This window comes from Bubalus kerabau, chromosome 12, assembly GCF_029407905.1.
Source record: "Bubalus kerabau isolate K-KA32 ecotype Philippines breed swamp buffalo chromosome 12, PCC_UOA_SB_1v2, whole genome shotgun sequence".
Taxonomy (NCBI): domain Eukaryota; kingdom Metazoa; phylum Chordata; class Mammalia; order Artiodactyla; family Bovidae; genus Bubalus; species Bubalus kerabau.
Window position 1 is genome coordinate 36,924,696 of NC_073635.1, and position 24,360 is coordinate 36,949,055.

General features: G+C 44.3%; 1 protein-coding gene across 4 annotated transcripts in view; it reads right to left on the reverse strand.

Annotated features, from left to right (window-relative positions):
* Nucleotides 1–24,360, reverse strand: part of PARP4 (poly(ADP-ribose) polymerase family member 4) — a 75,141-nt gene that overhangs the window by 20,717 nt on the left and 30,064 nt on the right. For all 4 annotated transcript variants that reach the window (XM_055542602.1, XM_055542599.1, XM_055542601.1 and 1 more), the window contains 13 exons: nucleotides 22,789–22,953; nucleotides 21,157–21,203; nucleotides 20,927–21,005; nucleotides 16,292–16,429; nucleotides 12,610–12,805; nucleotides 11,605–11,672; nucleotides 10,846–11,033; nucleotides 9,105–9,204; nucleotides 6,903–7,073; nucleotides 6,566–6,646; nucleotides 4,461–4,541; nucleotides 3,122–3,217; nucleotides 2,382–2,504 (listed from right to left, as the gene is read on the reverse strand). In XM_055542602.1, coding sequence (XP_055398577.1) covers nucleotides 2,382–2,504; nucleotides 3,122–3,217; nucleotides 4,461–4,541; nucleotides 6,566–6,646; nucleotides 6,903–7,073; nucleotides 9,105–9,204; nucleotides 10,846–11,033; nucleotides 11,605–11,672; nucleotides 12,610–12,805; nucleotides 16,292–16,429; nucleotides 20,927–21,005; nucleotides 21,157–21,203; nucleotides 22,789–22,953 — 1,533 coding nt within the window. The remainder of the gene's footprint in view (nucleotides 1–2,381; nucleotides 2,505–3,121; nucleotides 3,218–4,460; nucleotides 4,542–6,565; nucleotides 6,647–6,902; nucleotides 7,074–9,104; nucleotides 9,205–10,845; nucleotides 11,034–11,604; nucleotides 11,673–12,609; nucleotides 12,806–16,291; nucleotides 16,430–20,926; nucleotides 21,006–21,156; nucleotides 21,204–22,788; nucleotides 22,954–24,360) is intronic.

Here is a 24,360-nt window from a genome sequence, read left to right on the forward strand (position 1 = left end):
TATATATCTGGATATATTTCTAGATTCTCCACGCTGTTCCAATGGTCTAGATGTCCATTTTATGTTAATACCACACTTTCCTACTTACTGTGGTGCGGGGAGCGAGCTCCGCCCCTGGCAAAGGTCTTGAGGAAGGAGGCTTGGCATACGCAAAGGCGGGATCGAGCCTCAGGAGTCTCCCTGGAAATTCTCGAGCATCTACCCCCAAAACCAGAGTCTGCCTACTTTCTGCTTTGTGCTTTCACCTACACCTCTGACTTTACGGGGGCTGTCCCCCACTATCTCTTTCTGAAAAAAGAGTTAGCTTACAGCTCCAGTTAATAATTCCTGGGTGTGACAGTGTTTCAACCTACAAACTCCTTTGGAAGTCCTCTAGCCTGCCTGAATAGGTTTTTTCTGGCAACATGTGATTGTTCAGAGCCTCCCAACTTTGAGAGGCAGGAGATGTTCTAAACTGTCTAAACACAGATTCCTTTGAGTAGTTAAAAGATTGATTAGAAATTGTATTGGTGAAGGGTTTTTCACTTGTTGGGCCAATGTTTGCTGCTAAGTCTCCATATCCCTTACCTACTGTGTCCTTGGCGGTGTATTGATTGATATAATGGGTGTATAGAAATGTAAGTAGTAGCCTCAATGTTTGTAACCTTGGACCCTTGAGTTAATTCTTTTCTTGACTGAGCCCACCTCACCTTTGCCCTATAGGAATGCAACTTTATCCAATGCTTTTTGGAGGCTGGCGCCCGACTTTAGAATAATCACCTTTAGAGAAAAATAAAGTTTCTTAAAATGTTAACAGGCCTCCTGGCCAGAAGATGATGTAAATCACCTAAACTTTTGCATATGATAAGTCTGAAAGCCTGGCTTTGATAAGTATCAGGAACTGCTGTCTTTGCATGACTCTACCCCTTCCCCCATTATCCTCTATGCACAGCTTAAGGTATAAAACTACTTTGGAAAATAAAGTATGCCCTTTTTTTTGTTCACCGAAATTTGGTCTCCCCATGTCGTTCTTTCTTTCACCTTCTAGCTGAACTTTTCCTCTGAGGCAGGGAAGCTCGTCAAGCCTACTAATTTTGCCAGGCTTCTAAGATCTGACCAGGGAGGCCTTAGTGTCTCCTCTCCTTCGGGAGAACGGGAGGACGCCTGCGGCCTTCGTAGGTGACGTAAATTCCCTGCTTTGGAATTTTATTCAGCCTCTTTTCTTCACTGAATTTCTTCGCTGAGCTATCCTTATTTCACCACTCTTTATATCCTTAATAAACGTTTAATTAAACAGTTGTTTCCTGATTTTCGCTGAAGCCGTCCCCGCTTCGAATTCCCTGGATCCACTGGGGCTGGACCCCGGCACTGTGGCTTTATAGTAAGCCTCAATATCAGATGGTGTAAGGCCTCCAACCTCTTCTAACTTTTCAAAGTTGTTTTAGCTAGCCAAGATCCTTTACATTTTGTTCTTTAGTTGCCGAGTTGTGTCAGACTCTTTGCAACCCCATGGATTGTAGCCCCCCAGTTGTAGGCACCTCTGTGCATGGGATTCTTCAGGCAAGAATACTGGAGTGAGTTGCCATGCCCTCCTCCAGAGGATCTTCCTTACCCAGGGATCAAACTGGTGTCTCTTATGTCTCCTGTGTCGGCAGGCAGGTTCTTTAGCAGTAGGGCCACCTTGGAAGCACATAAATTTTTTCCCTTGGATTTTAAATCCTTAAATTTTGGCAGTTTTACTTCTCTAATTTGGATACTCCAGAGTCTTACTACCACTGTTTTGTTCCTTTGCTTTTGTATGTCTTCCAGGTTTTATTTCCCTGGAGAAGGGAATGGCAACCTACTCCAGTATTCTTGCCTGGAGAATTCCAAGGATAGAGGAGCTTGGTGGGAATCCATGGGGTTGCAAAGAGTTGGACATGACTAGTGACTAACATCTTCCAGTTTTTATTTAAGTTGTGCTTCTCAACTTCTATTATGTGGTCACAAAGGCCACAGCATAAAGCACTACAAACTTTAATAAATATTGGTGGTGAAGTTAGATAATTAGATAGGCTTTTATCACTACTTTCAGGATGAAGTGCCTGTCACTCTTAGAGGTAAGGCCTTTGGCTTCCTGAACCACCGTTTGTCTGTAACCACTATTGTTCCTCTTTTGCACTTTATAGCTACATTTGTAAATGGAGCCTTTTTCACATAACAGCATTTTTAAAAGTGCAAAAATTCCCATCATCAGGGAGACATCAGTATCTGTGTATACAGATCAAAAGGGTGCTATTTTAGCAAAGGGTTCCCCTTACCATCATAAAAGCATGAGCACACAATTGATCAATTGTATCAATTGATTTGTAATCACAATTTGTACATACAATTATATCAATTGATTTGTAATCAACACTTACCTGCATCCTGCTGGCATCTGGTTGTTCCCCCTCCCAGCTCATGTATGGCAGAAAATCTATGTCTTCTTTGGCAATAAGTTCCAAAGTATTTGGAATATCAGGAGAAGGTGACTCATTACCATCCTATATTGAGTAACAATCAGGTAAATAGAAAACAGACATTATCGCATTAAATTATTATTACAAATTCTAAAGCCTCATGAATGTTTGGTTTGGAGTATGTTTGGGGGTCGGACTGGATCCTGTGTCCTGGGGGAGAAGATGGTCAGGTTGGGGTGAGGGTCCCCTTCACAGAGCACCCACTGGGTGGCGCTGCACCAAGTGCCTTGGAGGGCTCTCCTCTCAAACTGTGTAGAAGAAAGGGCCACTCACAGGGTAAGGGGAGCCCAGGCCTCTCTTATTTTTTGAGGGTCAAGAATTAATAAAGAAAAAAAAAAATTAATAAAGGTGAGAAATGCCAAAAATGTAACAAATTGTAGTATATCTTAAAATTCACATATTCAACAATTTGTTACATTTTTGGCATTTCTCATCTTTATTAATTGTGTACTAATTCAATTATAACATTAAAATAACAGCACAGGTAACTCATGCAGAGATCGCAAGCCCTGTGCCCTGCGTGGATGAGAGGCTTTCTGCTGCTTTTCATGGACGCAGGGGCCACCAGTGACAGCAAAGGCAAGAGTCATCTTCTTAGCCCGCAAATATAGATAAAATGACCGTGAATTAACAATACATACCCTTTTCTCCACAGCCACAAAGCTTGTAAACTGTGTTATGAGAGAGTTTTCTTTACTGAGTTTAATAATCAGAGATTTTAAAGTTTGCTTCTTCATCTAAGAAAAATGAATAATAAGACAATAATAATGAATAACAAATGAAATCATGTCCTATTGACCAATTAAATGAGTACTACATAATACAAAAAGGTGTTTTTCTATAAGAAGTAGATAATGGCACCCCACTCCAGTACTCTTGCCTGGAAAATCCCATGGATGGAGGAGCCTGGTAGGCTGCAGTCCATGGGGTCGCTAAAAGTCAGACATGACTGAGCGACTTCACTTTCACTTTTCACTTTCCTGCATTGGAGAAGGAAATGACAACCCACTCCAGTGTTATTGCCTGGAGAATCCCAGGGACAGGGGAGCCTGGTGGGCTGCCATCTATGGGGTCACACAGAGTCGGACACGACTGAAGTGACTTAGCAGCAATTTTATAACTAGGATTTCCAACGCAACATTGAGTTGATGGCTCTGCCTAAGTATCTCAAGTGGCTAACCTGCCATTTCCTGCAAAAAATGGGCTCAACGAGAGGCTAAAGTACAGAAACAGCAATTCATATTCATGAGCTTCTTGTGGCTTGTGGTGTGTTTATAAGGAGCCCTCAAGGTCAAGGCTGCTGAGCTGCCAAGACCTGTCACACTGAGTCTGTCTCTCACTGTAAAGATGAGGAGCCCAGGGGTGTCAGGAGATAGAGGGACTGGTCCAGGCTGGTCTGCCAGTGTGGCTGGTCAGCTGCCCTCAGATGGAAAAGGACCCTGAGCAAAGCAGGACCAAGGCTGCTGACCTGAGGGTGAGAAGGAGGGTGCTGACCTCTGAGGGAACCAACTGCCTGGGGAGGAGTGCGCTGAGCGCTAATGTTCCAGCCATCATTTGACAGCAGTCATCTGGGTATGGGGTAGCAGAGGGAGTCCCCTGCCAGGGCCTCAGTGGCTCAGTGATGGGGGGGCAAGGTGGGCTTGGCTCTGCTGAGCTCCCCAGGCGGCTCAGCCCCCCAGACCCGGCCTTTTCATCACAGATGGAGATATTCACCCTACAACACACAAGCACCTAGGTGGTGTCTTTACAGGCACTGAGGGAGGTGTCTGAGTCTCCTTTGTTCTGTCAATAATTCATTCAATGAGCTAACTAAAAACTAAATCAAGTAACTATGGGGCACCGTGCACCCCGGCATGGAAAACACGCAATGACGACAGGGGTTCCTTTCCATCTGCTGATCCTCATTCACATTTCCACGGATAAAGCAACTCAAGAAAGGCCAAGAAAAAGAGACAATGGCTTTCACATGAAAAAGCAAACCTCGTGATTCACTTCATTTTCGTGGAGAATGCCATCTTCATAATCTCTTATCAGAGCTCGCGCTGCCAGCTTGTGAATCATCTGTTCAGGCACCAAAGGAAAAAAGATTCTAATTCATGTCATACATAGGAAATTATTTAAATAATTGAGATGCATTTGCATACAATGAAATTCGCCCCCTTTAGGTGTGCAGGTTGATGAGTTTTAACTAATGTAGATGCTGTGTGGGCTTCCCTGGTGGTTCAGCTGGCAAAGAATCCGCCTGCAATGTGAGAGACCTGGGTTTGATCCCTGGGTTGGAAAGATCCCCTGGGAAGATCCCCTGGAGAAATGGAATGCTACCACTCCAGCATTCTGGCCTGGAGAATTCCACGGACTGTATAGTCCATGGGGTCGCAAAGAGTTGGACATGACTGAGCGACTTTCACTTTCACAGACTGTATGTGGGGGCTTCCCTGGTGGCTCAGCTGAAAAGAATCTGCCTGCAATGCAGAAGATCAGGGTTTGATCACTGGGTTGAGAAGATCCTTGGGAGGAGGGCATGGCAACCCACTCCAGTATTCTTGCTTGGAGAATCCCATGGACAGAGGAGCCTGGTGGGTTACAGTCCATGGGGTCACAAAGATTCAGACACGACTGAAGTGACTGAGTATACATGCATACAGACGGTGTGTGAGCACCACTGAAACACAGAGGAGGGGATTTCTTCCCAATTAAAACCTCGCGTCGTGTCGCTGTGCAGTCACCTTCAGTCCTGGCACCCATTCGTCTCCATTCTGTCCCTATAGTTGGCATTTTCTATACACGTGTGAACTGCTCTACTGGAAGAGCCAGCCCAGGGCTGTGAGGCCTGACTGTGATCTCCACTCTGAAGGGGCCACAGACAGAGCACCAGGAAGTCAAGGGCCAGGGTACCACCCTTTCCTCAAATGGCTGAAACAACAGGACTCAAAAGACAACGTCTCCCATCAGTGACAATTCCAACTCCTGCCATTTTTTACTGGTAAGGCCACAATTCACAGTGGAAGGACAACTATAAAAATTGTGACTTTATGGAAAATGACCTGCTCCCAGGTAAAATCCCACTGAGATTCAGTTTTTCAGACAATACAAAGATACCCTTAAATTCTATACATAAGTCATTGGCAAGGAATAAGTTAAGTGTTTTCATTCAATGCCAAAATGAAAGCTTGGTTTTAGTTTTGTTGTTGTTGTTGTTGTTTAGTCACTAAGTCATGTCCAACTCTTTTGTGACCTCGTGGATTGTAGCCTGCTGGGTTCCTCTGTCCATGGGATTTCCCAGGCAAGAATACTGGAGTGGGTTGCCATTTCCTTCTCCAGGGGATCTTCCCGACCCAGGGATCAAACCTGCGTCCTCCGCATTGGCAGGTGGATTCTTTACCACTGAGCCACAGCAATGTCTGGTTATATAGATATAAATAAGGAATGGTTCTCTGGTTATATAAATACTCCTATGAATAGTAGTAGTAGTTACTGCCTCAGTCGTGTCTGACTCTTTTCGACCCCATGGACTGTAGCTCACTGGGCTCCTCTGTCCATGGAATTCTCCAGGCATACAACACAGACAGGTTAGGAATTTTCCAGATCTAACTATAGCAGATTTGGTACTAATGCAAATACTACAAATTCATTTGCTTTTAATCCAAAAATAGAAAAAACAAAAACACATCCTCAATATACAATGTTTTACTCATCATCCAGTACAGTTATACTCAGTATTCTAAAATAAGTGGCAAGGACCAGGCACTGCAGGTACACTGAACTTGTAAGAAGACATGCACATCTTTGATAACCACCTTTAAAGGTTTCATTCACAAAACACCAGGTTTAACTGCAGTTATTTATGCCCACTGATGCCCCTGTGGATACTCCTGGACTCAAGACCCCGGATGAAGAGCTGCTGCCCTAGAAACTGATGGTCAGTGTCCTCGCTTGTGGAGATGACAACCCTCCACATCACATCAGGTGCTAAGATGTCAACACAGAAAACAATGCAGGAAGGACGTGGTGCATTAAATACGAAAATACAGAATTATTTTAATTTTCAAAAACAGTGAGTGCACAGTTTACGTTTTTAATCTCACCGTTCCAGTTATCTTCTGAAGTTCAGTAGTTGACACCACTGCAGAATACTCTCTCTCTTGAATCAGTGCATGTAGAGTTGCCTGAAATGGGAAAAAAAATTCCTTATAGTTTTTCTACTTCATAATGTCCTGGTTAGTTCAACAGTGATTCTTTCAGTGATTTTAATGGGAATTAAGAGGCTCCCCAGTGCCCTTGGTTAACCAACCACTGTGATTCTAGGAAAACTGTGTAGCATACTATGACTTGGGGGTAAAGGAAAGGGAAGAAAAGAGAAAAAGAAAGTTATTAGCAAAACACATTGCTGTTCCCATAATAAAACTCCTGCGTGCTCCTCACCTGTGTACAGTGAGGAGTGAGCCCGTAGACAAGGAGTCGCTCGCTGTGGAACAGGGACTGCACCTGGGCGGGGGCCTGCAGGGGCACGGGCGTGTCCGTGCTCAGCTGCTGCCATTTGACGGAGACCGAGTGGCAACTGGGAGAACTCAGCCTATCCATCTGGGCTTCTATCTATTTATCAAGAGGAGTTATTTCTCTTTCAGTGTTACATTCAGAAAATAGTTACCTAACACTTAAAAATGACTTTACATTCTGTCCTTTGGGAATTGTAGCTTTTTTCCCTCCTTCCTGCTACTGGGTACATTTCCAAAAGGATTCTAAGTTGAATTTTTAATAATAGCACTAGCACACAATTTAAATTCACAAACCATCTTAGAATTATTCTATTAATTAATTACCAATAAACAACTTTGTGGTGCAGTAGATTCCAGTTATAAAAATTAACCCTACAAAGGACTTGAATAGGCATTTCTCCAAAGAAGATATGCTAATGGCCAATCAGCACATGAAAAGATGTTGTTACTAGGGAAATGCAAATCAAAACCTTAATTAGATACAAATTCACATCCATTGGGAGGGCTATATAAAATCAAAAAGTGTGAAAATTAAGTGTTGATGCAGATGTGGAATAAACTGGAACCTTGGCACACTGCTAGTGGGAATGTAAAATGCCAGTGAACAACAGTTTGCTGCTGCTGCAAAGTCGTTTCAGTCGTGTCCGACTCTGTGCGACCCCATAGACGGCAGCCCACCAGGCTCCCCCGTCCCTGGGATTCTCCAGGCAAGAATACTGGAGTGGGTTGCCATTTCCTTCTCCAATGCAGGAAAGTGAAAAGTGAAAGTGAAGTCGCTCAGTTGTGTCCGACCCTCAGCGACCCCATGGACTGCAGCCTACCAGGCTTCTCCATCCATGGGATTTTCCAGGCAGAAGTACTGGAGTGGGGTGCCATTGCCTTCTCCGCAGAATGGCAGCTCTTAAAACACGAAGTGCAGTTACCACATGATTTAGCAATCCCACTTCTGGGTACTGATATTAGAGCCTCCAACACATGCCTGTACACCAATCATCAGGTCAGTATGATTCACAGTCAAAAGGCAGAAACAACCCCAGGGTCTAGTGACAATAAATGGATACACAAAATGTGGTGTATACATTTAATGGAATATTTTTCAGCCTTAAAAAGGTACAAAATTCTGACATATACTACAACATGAATGGACCTCAAAGACACTATGCCAAATGAAATAAGCCAGGCACAAAAAGACAAACATTGCTGGATTCCACTGATATGAGGTTCCTAGAGGAGCTAAATTTACAAAGACAGAAGAGGGTGGGTGCCAGGGGTTGGGGGAGCAGGGGCGAGGAGTCATTGTTTAACCAGGGGTAGGGGGTTTCCCTGGGTTCCCAGTGGTTGAGACTCAGTGCTTTCACTGCAAAGGCACAGGTTTGATCCCTGGTCAGGGAACTAGGATTGCTACATGCCACATGGCACAGCCAAAAAAAGAAAAAAATTAGGGATAGACTTCCTGTTTGGGATGATGGAAATGTTCTGGAGCTAGATCATGGTGATGGCTACACAATACTGTGAGTTCACTTAATAACCCTGAATTGTACACCTGAAAATGGTAAAGTTTATGTATATTTTGCCACAATAAAAAATTAATCTGAGCAAAAAAAACGTGTAATATTTCACTTTTAAAAACCAACCCATGACATTATATAAAGCAGAAATCAAACCACTAGCTACAACTGCCTGCAGAGCTCTGGTTAGTGTGTGTTTTGAATCTGAAGCTCATCCAGATGACAAGATAGAATAAATGGCCAAGCTCCATGTGGCTAAAATAAACAGTATGCCGAGGTTTATAGTAATCAGTGGTTAGAGATGGGAAGAGGAATTCATGTTGTCAGAACCAGGGTTAAGGCTTGTATCCATGCAATAATACATAAATTGGAAAAAAAAAAGTTAGCTAGAAGAACGCCCCAGTGGAGTGTTTTCTGTGCAAGCCTAGCAGTAACTAAGGGTGGGGGGGAAGGCTAAGGGTAACTAAGGGTGGGTTGCATACGCTTTGGGTACCTTTTTGCCTTTTTCTAGCTCTCTTTTCCATTGATGAAAACACAAAAGTTACTGTCACTAGATTTCTAAGAAGATAAGATTTCCACATTTAAACATAAGACTGAAATAAGATGTTTGAGACACATACCTGTTTTTTCCAGCTATGTTTGGATTTTGAGTTAAAATACTCAAATACTCCAGCGCCATAGTGGGACAGAGTCCGTAAGACATGACGATTTGCTGTAGAACTGATAACATTTCACGTTTTAACGGAATTTTAGAAACATGTTGAAGTACACGTAGTGAATACTGACACAGCTTAGGACTCAGTGGAAGACACATTATGTTCTGCAGCTGAAGGCAGATATAAAACTTAGGCCAGAAAGTAGGAAACATCTGCAGGTCTGGGTAACCCAAGTTCCCACATACCAGAAGACTCATGTCTCTTTCACAAGAGAAAAAGCATAAATTTCTGGCTTCTGATTCACTGGAGGAGGGAGGAGATGATTCTGAGAAACCTCCGGAGTGTTTGTGACAGGGATGGTGACTGGGACCCACTCTCAATGAATGTCAAAGCTGCCATCAGCTGATTCTAAAGTCAAGGCTGACAGAAGGGTTAACCAAGCCTGTGTCTTAAAATCTGGTCCACATTTAGATGACAAAGAACTAGGAAGTAACTCTCATTCCGGCAAATGTAATCTTTGATATTTAATTGACAATGTTCTGTTACATTTCTCTCAATTATTCTACAACTAATCAAGAGTACTTTGTTAGAGAAGTTCCTCCTGAAGTATTAGACAAGTGATCGATAATTTTTTCAGAAAAAGAGTTTGAGAAAGATATTTTGGAAATATACTTCAGCCTATTGATAACGTGGGTATGTCTTCGGTGATAAAAACTAACTGATTTGATTACAACACTGATTAGAAAATCCTCAAGACAGAGTCTATATGTATTTACAGCTTTTACGGGTTAGTGAGGTTGCCATGTGAGCCTGAGAGGACCACTTGTTAAACAGGCGGGATAAACAGTCTCTGCTCCTGGAGACTCACGAAATGTGGTTAGCATGTGAACACGAATGTGTACATATAAAATGAAGAAGAAACCCATAGAAAAACATTAAAAACTGGACAAACTGTGTCCAAGCTCAGGGTCACCTCCCCCCCAGTCATGATCTGCTCCCTTTGCTCTATGACTATGGGTAGGAGAGCCCTGGACATCCCTCCTAACCCCTGCCTGTGCAGCGGGACGTCCTGCCCAGGGAGGCTGATGCCCACTGGCCAGGACAGTGACCTCACAGTGAGGGAGGGCAGGGGGGCAGGGTCAGGCATGCTGTGTGCAAATGCCAGCATGGCCCCTGCTCTCCGCGGTCTTCCTTATTTTTACACCATAATCCTCAATTCAATGCAAAAACATTAACTATAAATGGGGAGGGAGTGAACCCCAACAGTAGTGGGTTTTAGCTTCTCTAGAGAAAGATTCCTGTACACAGCAGGGTGAGCAAATGCCAGTGAGAAAATGGCAGCAGTCAGAGGGGTGCAGGGAAGGGACAGAGCAGCTGGGGGTGGGGTGACCATCAGCCCTGGGTGTGCCCGGCCTGCCAGGTTAGGCTCAATTATTCAAGTAACAGTCTCCAACACTGAAGTGGAGCTTGCTGGCTGTTTCCATGTATACAAGTTCACGAGATTTTCAGATAAGCCTATTAGACCCACTGTCATCTCCACTTCACAGAAGAGGGTAAAGGTGCCCCCCCACAGTCACGGCTAACCTGCGGCTGCTCAGGCTCTGAGACCCAGGCAGCGGCCGGGGCCAAGAGCCCAGAGCTGGCCCCTCTGCACCAAGCAGCTCCCTGCTGACTTTCCCTGTGGGACCGGCCGGCCTGTGCTCACCCGACTCCACAGGAGAACAGCCTGGTGTGTGGCACGCTTTTTCTTACGAACTGCAAGGTCAGGCTCTCGTTCTGGAGGTGCCCGTCGGATATGAGGAGGATGTTCCGTAACATGTGGGAAGGGTACAGCAAACTTAAGTATCGAAGTGTCTTCCAGAAATCTGTGTTTCCCATGGTAGGTGTAGCAGACTGGAGGAAATGAAGCAAAATCATTTACTTCTTTTGGGGTGTCTTCACCACCAACTGTAATCACTTACTGAAGCACACCCCTTAGTGAGGGTTATTGTCACCGAAAGGAAATTCTTTCTTAATGATTCATTTGTGGAACAACTATCCTTTTAGTTTATTTCATGTCACACAGTACCCATAATATCATTAGTTGGCGTTTCTTTGTTTCTTTATGGTTTTCAAAGAACTATTACATCAAAACGCCCCTGGGATTGCCAGCTAGTCTGGACCGAGGACACAATTGGTCATTCCTAGTTTGCTCAATTTAAAAAAAGAAAGAAAGAAAGGGGACAGAGCAAAACATTCAAAGCTGTTAATGCTGATTGTATTCAGATGGTGGGACTGTGAACGATTTTTTCTTCCTTTTTTAATTTTCCATTTTCTTAATGAGTTCATGTCACTTTTATTAATGAACTAAAAGAGCCCATCCGCATACAGAAATGGAAGGACTAGGGCTTCTTGGAGAGACTGGCAGTACCACTGAAGCCTGACGGAGAGAAGACAGAGGACAAAGGCAGCTACTGGTACTCACCATGATGAACTCTGTGGGCCTCTTATTGCTCGTGATGCACTTAGGATATGAAAATAATTCCTTGTAACCTGTGTGATAAGACTGGCGTAAGATGTTGCCATTAAATATTCACTTTTTGACCACTAACAATAATAATGGTTGGTAATTTTAATACATTAAAAAAATTCACCACAGCATTCCTTTAAAAAATTCCACTGCATTCAAATGACACACTTTACTGAGCAAAAACGACCTGGGTCAGGCTGTGCATGAGGAGTCTGCTCCTCAGCCAACTACGTGCAGAGGAAGACACAGGACATTGGGACAGCCCAGGCAGCAGGCCACGCCGCCCTCCGGCCCTCAGCATGTCCCTGCTCATCTGACCTCTCCCCACCAGCAGCAGCAGACCCTGGCTCCTTCCTCCTTCGTGAAGGGGCTGCCTCTTCCACCAAACGGCACAGTAAATAATCAGCAGGGTGTGGCTGTCCCCACACCCCACGCTGCTCCTTCCAAGGGGCTGAGAGGCCCCTGGACCCCACCTGAAGGGGCCAGTCCTTTCTTCAGTGGGGCTTGTCTGGTGCCTCCTGAGACTGTTCCTTACAGCTCCTCTACCACTGTGCTGATTTCAGAGGTTCTGTCCTGATCCTTGGACCCTCGAACTCATCAGACCAAGGGTCTCACACTCAGTTCAACTGGTAACAATAACAATAGTAATACTCATCTGGCGTTCTCTATATGATAGGCATTGTTTAAAGTCCTTTAAATACATGAGCTCAACCCTCACCACAGCACTATGAGGAGGGACTATTTCTCTCCTGTTACAGATGAGAGAACCAAGTTCCAGTAAGCTGCCCAAGGCCACATCCAGGGCTCAGGTGCAGAGCTGGGATTCAAGCTGGGGACCTGGCTCCAGAGTTCTTGCTCTTGAACCTCGCTGTGCTGCCTCTCACTCCACAGACAGGTTACAGTCACCCCTTCCCATTGACGTGCTGAAGCTCTGGAGGAGGTACAGGGCGGAGCACTCACTTGTGCCGAACTTGATGACGTTCACCTTCTGCTCCTTTCCCACACAGGACAGTGCGTGCAAGGCAATCTGCTTGGCTTGCAGGAATGTCTTGCCCTCCATGGAATTGGAGCAATCAAGACAAATAATCACTTCACTCCTCTCAGCTTCGTCAGGGACGGTAATACCAAGATTTGGTTGAAACACAAGCATGCAGGCCTAAAGGGAGAAAAACAGGAGCTAGGCTGGTGCTTCTTATCACTTGAGTTCATCTGGTTATTTACATGCACCCAGAGACCCAGAACTTCACTCTAAAACCCACGCCACAGCTTTTCTAAACGATGGACTCATAGTTGGGACAGTTATAAAGCACTGAGTCACCAACCTAAACAATAAGGCTCTGTGGGCTCAGGCCCATGGTTTCTCACTACTTCTCAGAGCCTCATGGGAATGTGCCACTTGTCAAGGGGTATGGCTGGCAAAAAAAAAAAAAAAAATCCTCTAAGCCTCCAGAAGGGAGATACACCCCACACTAATGTACATAGGAGTGTGCACTTCATCAGGAGCATAGCAAGTGTACAACAACCTACGTCACAGGCAAGATGAATGAAAAGGTACTAATTCTTGCTACTTACAGGGTTCAGCAATTTACCCTGTCCCTTTAAACCACACTCAGCTGTCGCAATTCAAAGACCCTTGAGTTTGTACACACCTAGTAAAGGCAATGGCACCCCACTCCAATTGTACTCCTGCCTGGAAAATCCCACAGATGGAGGAGTCTGGTAGGCTGCAGTCCATGGGGTCGCTAAGAGTTGGACACGACTGAGCGACTTCACTTTTACTTTTCACTTTCATGCACTGGAGAAGGAAATGGCAACCCACTGCAGTGTTCTTGCCTGGAGAATCCCAGGGGCAGGGGAGCATGGTAGGCTGACGTCTATGGGGTCGCACAGAGTCGGACATGACCAAACTGACTTAGCAGCAGCAGCAGTATCTCACAAAACCCTCTAAGGTACAAACAAGATACACATGTACCTAGGATTTGCAACATCTGGCATAAATGTGTAATTTTTATTGCAAAAGATTTACTTGTAAAATCTGAAAACTTTCTAATCAGACAAAATAATACTATAAAAACAAAAAGAATAAGATTTATTAAAAAATGAGATGGCCTATAGGAGATCAAACAAAAAGCAGAATGTTAGAGCTGGGGTTCCCAAAGTGAACCTCATAAACCCCTGAGAGGTTCAGAACTAATACAGAAATAATATCTGAGCATTGCTGTGATATCAAAAGTGTCTTCAGGATGAATGAATAATGAATATGTCCCAGTCTCTGGCACTGTGGTGTGTGATGACTGAAATGCACACACTGACCTTTTATCTTATAACCAACCAACACTCAAAATAGAACTACTATTAGTTTCCATTAAAACTTTCCTCCAGATTTACTGGACACTACTTACATACAGCATTGTGTAAGTTCAAGATTTACAGTGCAATCATTTAGCACACAGTACTGTGAAATGACTACCACAATAAGGTTAGCTAGCAAGAACATCTAAGATTTAGCCTCTTAGCAACCTTCAGATACACAACACAGTATGCCTAACTACAGTCATCATCCTACATATTTGATCCCCAGAAATTATTTGTTTTATACCTAGACATTAATATCCTCGTACCAACACCACCTTACTTCTACTCCCCCACCCTTGAGCCCTGGTAACCACCACCATTCTACCCTCTGTTTCTGTGAGCCCAGCTTTTTCTAGACACCACATGTAAATGAGATTATACAGTAATTGTATTTTTCTGTCTGACTTGTTTCACTTAGCATGATACTCTCAAGGTCTATCTGTGTTGTTGCAAATGGCAAGATTTCCTTATTTTTTATGTTTGAGTAATATTCTACTATATGTGTAGGTAACATATATTACATATGTGTTGCACATGTTACACATATGTGTATATATTTAATTTTCTTTATGCATTCATCCATCAAAGGACACTTAGGTTGTTTCCATGTCTTATTATAAATAATGCAGCAATGAACACTAGGGTGTGAGTATTTGAGACAGCAATTTCATTTCCTTTGAAATATACCAAGATGTGGGATTGCAGGGTTATACAGTAGTTCTATGTTTTAATGTTTATTTTATTTACTATTTATTTTTGGCTGTGCTGGATCTTGGTTGCTGCACTCGGCTTTCTCTGGCTGTGGTGAGCAGGCTCTACCCTCTAGTTGTGGTGCTCGGGCTTCTCACTGCAGAGATGGGCTCCAGGGCATTTGGGCATCAGGAGTTGCGGCTCCCAGGCTCTACAGCACAGGTTCAGTATTTGTGGGGCATGAGTTTAGCTGCTCTGCAGCATGTGGGATCTTCCCAGACCAGGAATCAAACCTGTGTCTCCTGCACTGGCAGGTAGATTCTTAACCACTGGACCATCAGGGAAGTCCTAGTAGTTCTATTTTTTGAGGATCCTTCACACTGTTCCCCATAGTGGCTACACTGGATTACATTCCCATAAACAATGTCTGAGCGTTCCCTCTCTTCCACTTCCTTGCCAATACTTGTCTTTTTGAAAACAGTCGTTCTAACGGGTGTGAAGTGATACCACAGGTCTTCATTTGCATTTCCTCGATGATTAGTGATGCTGAACATCTTTTCATGAACCTGTTGCCCATTTGTTTGGGGTACATGCAAAGGATGTCTTATTTGACCATCTTGCTGATGTTGCTCTCAATTTTTATTTTAATTAGAAGAGATTATAACAGCCACATAATATGGTCTAACAGCCGTAAATAATTTTCTATCTTTTTACAGTATCAATGTTTTAAAAGCTGTAAAAAGTATACAGACTAACCAATGTAATATATGAAGGCACGTTTTCTTTCTGGTAGGGATTAAGGTAAAAAAAAAAAGTTAGGGCTTCCCTGGTGACTCAGACAATAAAGAATCTGCCTTTATCCAGAGACCTGAGTTTGATCCCTGGGTCAGGAAGATTCCCTGGAGAAGGAGGGAATGGCAACCCACTCCAGTATTCTTACCTGGAGAATCTCATGGACAGAGGACCCTGGCTGGCTACAGTCCAAGGGGTCGTAAAGAGTCAGACACAACTGAGCAAGGAACACTATTAAGGTAAAAATTGCTTCCCAGGTGGTGCAGTGGTAAGGAATCTGCCCGCTAATGCAGGAGACACAAGAGACTTGGGTTCGATCCCTAGTTTGGGAAGATCCCCTGAGGAAGAAAATGGCAGCCAGCTCCAGTGCTCTTGCCTGGAAAATCCCATGGATGGAGGAGCCTGGTGGGCTACGGTCCATAGGGTCGCAAAAGAGTCAGACCCAACTTAGCTACTAAACAACAAAGGTAAAAATGACAATTTTTATGGGAAATATGCCACATGGGGGCTTTGCTTGAAACCACAAAAATTTTTCATTCTTGATGTCGTAAGTATTTTTTGGTTGTGCCTCTCACATGCGGGGATCCCAACCAAGGATTGAACCTGAAACCTCTGCTGTGGAAACACTAGACTGCCAGGGAATCTCCTCTATCACGAATATTTTTAATTGTAAAATCTTGGGGTGGTGAGAGCTCTTTATGTAACGCTAGCTTTTCAAGACTATCAATCATTTCCAAATTTAAATGATCTATCCTAAAATCCTTTTTCAACAGTATCTCCTACTTCTAAGTAAGAATGAGTATACCTCGCTTTCTTTTTCTGGATGCTTTTCAACCCACATTCTTGGGAGATACACATCAACCAAACCAATGAGGAGAGAAAATCCATTGCTGTCTAAGGAGCTGCCTTCCACAGTACTAATCACAGCTTTGCAGTCTGTTCTCTGCAAACAAACAACCGTGAGAACAAAGTAAATAAGTGAATTACACCATACTATCAAGTAGCAAATCCATGCATGATTTACATAACTCTATTAAAAATCAACAATGTGTCAACAGATCCCCAAATTGTGAACTGTAGGTTTTACAAGTGTGACCAAGATCATGTTTTTTTTTTTAAACAAGAATAAAATTCATTTATTATTTTTTAATATAAATTTATTTATTTTAATTGGAGGCTAATTACTTTACAATATTGTATTGGTTTTGCCATACATCAACATGAATCCGCCACGGGTGTACATGTGTTCCCCATCCTGAACCCCCCTCTCACCTCCCTCCCCATACCATCCCTCTGGGTCATCCCAGTGTACCAGCCCCGAGCATCCTGTATCCTGCATCGTACTTGGACTGGCGATTCGTTTCACATACGATATTATCCATGTTTCAATGCCATTCTCCCAAATCATCCCACCCTCGCCCTCTCCCATAGAGTCCAAAAGACTGTTCTATACATCTGTGTCTCTTTTGCTGTCTCACATACAGGGTTATAGTTACCGTCTTTCTAAATTCCATATATATGCATTAGTATACTGTATTGGTGTTTTTCTTTCTGGCTTACTTCACTCTGTATAATAGGCTCCAGGTTCATCCACCTCATTAGAACTGATTCAAATGTATCCTTTTTAATGGCTGAGTAATACTCCATTGTGTATATGTACCACAGCTTTCCTATCCATTCACCAGATCATGTTTTTATCCTCTTGGTTCTAAGGTACATGTGCTCAGTCGCTCAGCTGTGGTCAACTCTTGACAACCCCATGGACTGTAACCCGCCAGGCTTTTCTATCCATGGAATTTTCCAGGCAAGAATACTGGAGTGGATTGCCGTTTCCTTCTCCATCTACGGTGGATACACACAAGCAAACTCAACCCCCTGGAGACAGTCTCAGACCCTGGACCCAAAGGTGACTGGTCTGTGTATACTGTTATCTGGATGCAGAAGATAATTACAACACAGAATAGTAAAACAGAAAACCCAACGGGAATTTTAGAATTATGCCTTTATTGTAAAATAGTATTTTTATAAGTATAAAATACCTTCTGAAAATACAGAGGGGAGGCTTTAAGTGACAAAGGCAGTGTGGTAGATTTCTGGGCCTGCCCTCTGTAGTAAAAATCTCCAGCTCCTCCTCTCAGGAGGTCGTGCCCATTTTTCTGCCCTTGAATGTGCTGTGGCCAAGGGGACACTGGCAGATGGAATGCAGGCAGGGGCTTGTGCTGTGTTTGTGGAACGGGCTGCCCTCCTCTGCTGTGCTGAGCTCTGAGCTAACCTATGGCAGGTTAGAGACCAGGGCCAGCACCCTGGCTGACACCAGGCCACCAGCCACCTGTCCCAGCCCATCCTGTCCCCAGCAACAGGAGGAAAGCTTGAGAAAACAACAAATGCTTATTGTTTTAATCCACAAAATGTTGGGATTGTTTGTTACACAGCAAAAGCTCTGATGCCAAGAGGTTCTTTGTTAAGGATGTATTATTTACATGTGTTTAACTTTATTCCCTTGCTTCCCAGGTGGTGTAGTGGTAAAGAAGCTTCCTGCTAATGCAGGAGATGCAAGTGACACAGCTTCAATCTCTGGGTCAGGAAAATCCCCTGGAGAAGGGAACGGCAGCCCACTTCAGTATTGTTGCCTGGAGAATCCCATGGACAGAAGAGCCTAACAGGCTACTGTCCATGGGGTCGCAAAGAGTCAGACACGACTGAGCACACAGTCAACTCTATTCCCTAGCAAGATCCCAAAACTCCCTACAATAAAAAGGGCATAAAGACATTGAAAATGGGAACAAAGATAAAAGCAGAGAAGATGCCCGCAAATTTCAATAAGAAGATGGAGAACTGACAGAGCTGTGTTAAGTGATTCAGCCAGAGGAGAGGAGGCCACTGCCCGAGCCCCATGGGGGGGCAGCCGTGAGCTGTGGGCTCAGGGCCTGCACCTCCCTGGGAAGGACCCCTCGGAGGCACCGGAGAGCGGATCATGCCCTGAGCTGTTAGCCCAGGTCCCCTCCCTGCCCTTGGTAGCAAGCAGCTGGCACCTGTTTTCTCACTAATGGAAACTGAAGATTTATTACTTAGAGAAATTTAACCAAGTAGAGTCCAGACTCGGGAGTCCTAAGTATAACGAAGCATAGACACAGACGGCAGTGAAGTGAAGGCTGGCACCCCAGTCATACCTGTGAACACCCTGGAGGTACTCTGCACAACCGCACAAGGGTAAAAACACACAAGAGATCCATCCCCACACCAGCGAACCAGCTGCCACCAGCCTCGAGCCCCGGGGGCCCGGGGCCCACTCGCCCCACTTACCACACAGCATGTAACTGACTTCTGAGGACAAACAGAGAGAGGCCACCCAGATGCTGGAGGAAAAGCCTTTAACATGAAAATGGAGGCCAACTGAGCAAAAAGCCAGAAAAAAAGAGAATACTTACAGAACAGAAAAGAGCTGTTGCCAAAAAAAAAAGAGAGAATTAAAATTTAAATAAAATGGCTGGAACTTACAACTGAGAAAATCACCCAGAAAGCAGGATGAAAGGACAAGGAAACGGACAACAGGAGAGAAAATGTAAGAAAACAAGGGGCTCATTTCAGGGACGTCTGACTAAGAGTCACTGAGAGGTGAAGGGGAGATGGACACTTGTGCATTAAAATATAAGAAGATCCCCCAGAACTAAAGGCCAGGAATTACATATATGATGAATGAATGTCAGGTTCTGATGAACTTTCAGAACATCAGGGATAAAGAGAAGACATGAAATTCTTTCAGGGCTCAAAAACAAAACAACTGCCTATCAAGAACAGGGGATAAAAAGGTTTAATCTCTCGGAAGTAATGCTAGGGGCAGGATGACAATTTTTTCAAGGTTCTGAGTGGGATCACCTACCCAGTAGGAAGGGAGCACGCAGAAGAGGATGTTTTCAGACGTTCGGGTTGTAAGGGAGACTGTGCTGTCAGGTGTTGGGAACTAAAGAGGAAAAGCCTCGTGGACAGCAGCCCCAGGGGAGCAGGCAGGGTCAGGGAAGAGGAGTTGCTGACTCACTGAGACAGCGAAAACAGCCCCAGAGAGGCTTTACATGACAGGTTAGAACAAATGAGAAGAAACAGTACTAGAAGGCGAAGAAAACGGCAACTTTTCCCCCCAAGAAATATAAAGAAGTAAAAAGAAAAAAAGCCATCATAATACAGTTCTTGGCTCAGTGTAATTATCATTTATGTACTCATAATAACTTAAACATTTACTATTCATTTAACCAGGTTTCCCAGATGGCACAGCTGTAAAGAATCTGCCTGCCAAGCAGGAGACATGGGTTTGATCCCTGGGTCAAGAAGATCCCCTGGAAGAGAAAAGGGCAACCCACTCCAGATTCTTGCCTGGAGAATCCCATGGACAGAGGAGCCTGGAGCGCTACAGTCTACAAGGTTGCAAAGAGTTGGACAGGACTTAGTGACTAAATAATAGCAGCAAATTGATTTAACCAAAAACCATACTGTAACTCTTGGAATAAGTGGGTTAGAAACATGTGCACTGAGGTGAGAGGAGGGCAAGTGGGTTACATCTTCATCTGCCATAACAGAAAGAGAATAGATACCTCTGGCAGCCTTAAGACTAGATGGAGAAAGATCCTCCAGCAAGAAGGAATGGAGACCAGAGAAAACAAGCAGATAGACATTGGAGAGCTTTTTTAAAATCAACAACCACAAAATAAGAACCTAAAAACTTAACGAGAGGTAAATGATAAATAGATTCTTATATAGTCACAATGGATAGTCGCTTATAAAAAGCTGTATCTCAGAATAATTTGAATACTTGCAAAAATATTTACAATACAAAGTAGAGTGAAAAAAACAAATGTAAAAATTTATATTCAATATAATGGCCATAAGAGCTTCCCAGGTGGTACTAGTGGTAAAGAACCCTCCTGTCAATACTGGAGACCTAGGAGATGCAGGGTCTTAATCCCTGGGTCAGAAAGATCCCCTGGAAGAGGGCACGGTAACCCACTCCAGTACTCTTGCCTGGAGAATCCCATGGACAGACAAGGCCTGGTGGGCTATAGTCTATAGGGTCGCAAAGAGCTGGACACGACTGAAGAGACTTAACATGTGCACACACATAATGGCCATAACGTAAATAAACAAAAGCACACATGGAAAAAAAAAAAAGATAACTTCTGTAACAGATGTTTGCTCTTCTGAAACAAGAACAAGCAGTAAAAAATTTAATTAAATCTTTGGAAGCCACCAGAAAAGAACTAAACCATGTAAAGTCGGTCTCTGTCCCTGGACGGTGGTGTGGGGAGGGGTGGGGCAGGACCAGCTGCTGCTCCTGATTATAAGCTGATGTAATTTGGTGTAATTTAACTTAAAGCACATGCATGTATTGCTTTGGAAAACTAATGTTAAAATACAAGTTCTTAAGAAGTGAAAGCAAAGACCTACTAACCTTTTTTCTCAGGTCGTGTGTGTCACTGGAGATGAATTCAATCATGTGTGGCATCTCGATAGACATGCTCAGAGAAAAGCTACCGAAGTGAACAGAGAGGTGGCTCAGTCCAACATCCCAATTACTGACCAACTACATGCAGCTCTTCTGTGTAATTTTTAATGATAACTTAAGCTATAAAATGAATGTTCACTGAATGACTGACAGGTTTTTGTATTTTAGGTACTAACCTTTGCTTTGTTCCTATTTCCTTTATACAAATCTTCTCCACTGTATCCTGTGAAAAGAAAAATACATACGCACAACTAAGTATCTGCTCAGTTTCACCACAAGAATCCACACACACACACACAAGTACACAATTTATACAGATGCACACAAAGCAGGGAGTCTAAACACTGTATGGAAAGCAGCAACAGCAGCTTTGGTGGTGTCTCTGGCGACGGAATTAAGGATGGTTTAAAGTTTCCTCTTTGGCTTATTGGCTTTCTTTATGCTTATCAAAATTCTTCATAATGAGCACGCAGTACCAACATAAAATTTAAAGAGACTGAACAGAATAAAAACAGGATGTCATTGAGCATATCTGTGTTTATTCTCTTCATCTCACAGACGTTCAGTTCAGTTCAGTCACTCAGTCGTGTCCGATTCTTGGCGACCCCATGAATCACAGCATGCCAGGCCTCCCTGTCCAACACCAACTCCCGGAGTTCACCCAAACTCATATCCATCGAGTCGGTGATGCCATCCAGCCATCTCATCCTCTGTAGTCCCATTCTTCTCCTGCCCCCAATCCCTCTCAGCATCAGAGTCTTTTCCAGTGAGTCAACTCTTCACATAAGGTAGCCAAAGTATTGGAGTTTCAGCCTCAGCATCAGTCCTTCCAATGAACACCCAGGACTGATCTCCTTTAGGATGGACTGGTTGGATCTTCTTGCAGTCCAAGGGACTCTCAAGAGTCTTCTCCAACACCACAGTTCAAAAGCATCAATTCTTCGGTGCTCAGCTTTCTTCACAGTCCAACTCTCACATCCATACATGACCACTGGAAAAACCATTGCCTTGACTAGACGGACCTTAGTTGGCAAAGTAATGTCTCTGCTTTTGAATATGCTATCTAGGTTGGTCATAACTTTCCTTCCAAGGAGTAAGTGTCTTTTAATTTCATGACTGCAATCACCATCTGCAGTGATTTTGGAGCCCAGAAAAATAAAGTCTGACACTGTTTCCACTGTTTCCCCATCTATTTCCCATGAAGTGATGGGACCAGATGCCATGATCTTCGTTTTCTGAATGTTGAGCTTTAAGGCAACTTTTTCACTCTCCTCTTTCACCTTCATCAAGAGGCTTTTTAGTTACTCTTCACTTTCTGCCATAAGGGTGGTATCATCTGCATATCTGAGGTTATTGATATTTCTCCTGGCAATCTTGATTCCAGCTTGTGTTTCTTCCAGCCCAGCGTTTCTCATGATGTACTCTGCATAGAAGTTAAATACGCAGGGTGACAATATACAGCCTTGACGTACTCCTTTTCCTATTTGGAACCAGTCTGTTGTTCCATGTCCAGTTCTAACTGTTGCTTCCTGACCTGCATGTAGGTTTCTCAAGAGGGAGGTCAGGTGGTCTGGTATTCCCATCTCTTTCAGAATTTTCCACAGTTTATTGTGATCCACACAGTCAAAGGCTTTGGTATAGTCAATAAAGCAGACGTTACATGTGTCTAAATCCCTAAATGTCACTACGATTGTGTTTAAATCCCTAAATGTCACTACAATTGATTCTATGACTCAAAGGTTAGGTTATTTAGATGCTGTTTCTTCCCTCTGCATAAATCACAACAAAGCTGCTGTCGCCAAACAGACCTGAAGGTTCTCCCTCAGAGCCCTGTCCTGCTGCCAGGGCGCCACCGTGGCCGGCAGGAAGAAGACCGCGCAGGCACCCTGGATGTTCAGCTCCGTGATGTAGGTGATTTTGACCAGGACTTTGGCCTTTGGGGGTAAGTTCCCAACACTGACGGTGAAGATGTCCTGAAATGGAAGTACATGACTTAGCCTGTGTCTCAGAAGCATCTCTATCCTTTGGGCGATCCCCTCCTGTTACATAAATGGTCTGATCACAACTTGCCGGCTTCCTCCTCAGAGAAGGGGACGTGGCCTCCAGACCAGCACTGGTTGTGCGGAAGAAGAACCCAGGGCCCTTCCCCAGCAGTCTGGGATCCGAGCGGCTGCACCCAGTGGCCTCTGCTCCAGTGGAGACTACCCCCCCCACCCCCGCTGCAACCCTATGGCCTCTTTGTGGCCGCAGGGCTCTGCCCAGGACGCCTGCCCGCCCCTCCCTGGAGACCACCCCCTCAACCCCAAGGCCTCTCTGCGGACACAGTATACCAGCAGACTCCTGCTGGCTACAGAGCTGGAGCCTGTCACACCAAGCTTGGCCCTCATTTAAGTCTTTTCTAGAAAATTCATCATCTTACTTTTCAGAATAATTGCTTTGCTTTCTTTTAGTGAGTATTGCCAATCACTGTGTAAGGAAACAACTTCATGCCTAGTGAGGTCAGAAAGAGGCTGGATCACTTCCTCTGAACCCATGTTGCATGCCTCCTGACATGGCCAAGCCTGTGCTCTGTTTCACTCAACAGTGCTGCTGTGAAAACTCAGTGTGCTTAGATTAGGGGTGTATGATATCACGATTAATGTGGATTTGAGGAGTCAATTGTTGTTATCTTTGACATCAAGGTGGGAATAAACAATGAAGACAGGATTATCACACGGCAGCAGCGCTCAGCCTCAAGGGAAGGGTATGGAGGCCAGGGCTTCCAGGAGAGGCACCACTGGAGGTGTATGGTGGCACTGCCGATACAGGGTCTGGATGGATGCCAGCTGTCACCCATGACGTGTCACCCAGGTCCCCTACAGAATCCTAACTTGTCCCAAACCTGAGGGAAGGCTGAGCTGCCAGGCAGCCAGGTGAACTGAATTTCAGCTTGATCCCTCAGAGGAAGAGGGGACCCATGGTTAGGGCACCTGGGCCTCCTGACACAGGGGTCTAACTCCTGCAGGCCTTCTCCACAGAGGCTGGGCACTGTTTCCAGCCTTGCTTTTGGCACTCAAATTTTCTCTTTGTTTTCCCATTAACTTTTTATCTAACCTCTCTTGTTACTTCACCGCTTAAACACTGGGATTCCAAGCTGGGCCTTCACCTGCATAAAGAGCACTAGGGGCCTGTGTAACAGCACCATGCCCCTATAGGGACCCCAGGGGATCCAGCACTTGAGCACAGGGGTAGCGAGCTCCCTGTGGAACAATCACCTCTTCTTGTTAATTCCCATTCTGCAGATTTATCCCTTAAATCTATTGTAATTTTAATAACTGCTTGCTCCAAACATCACATTTTGACAGTATTCTGGCGATGAGTCCTCCTCAGAGGTGTGTCTG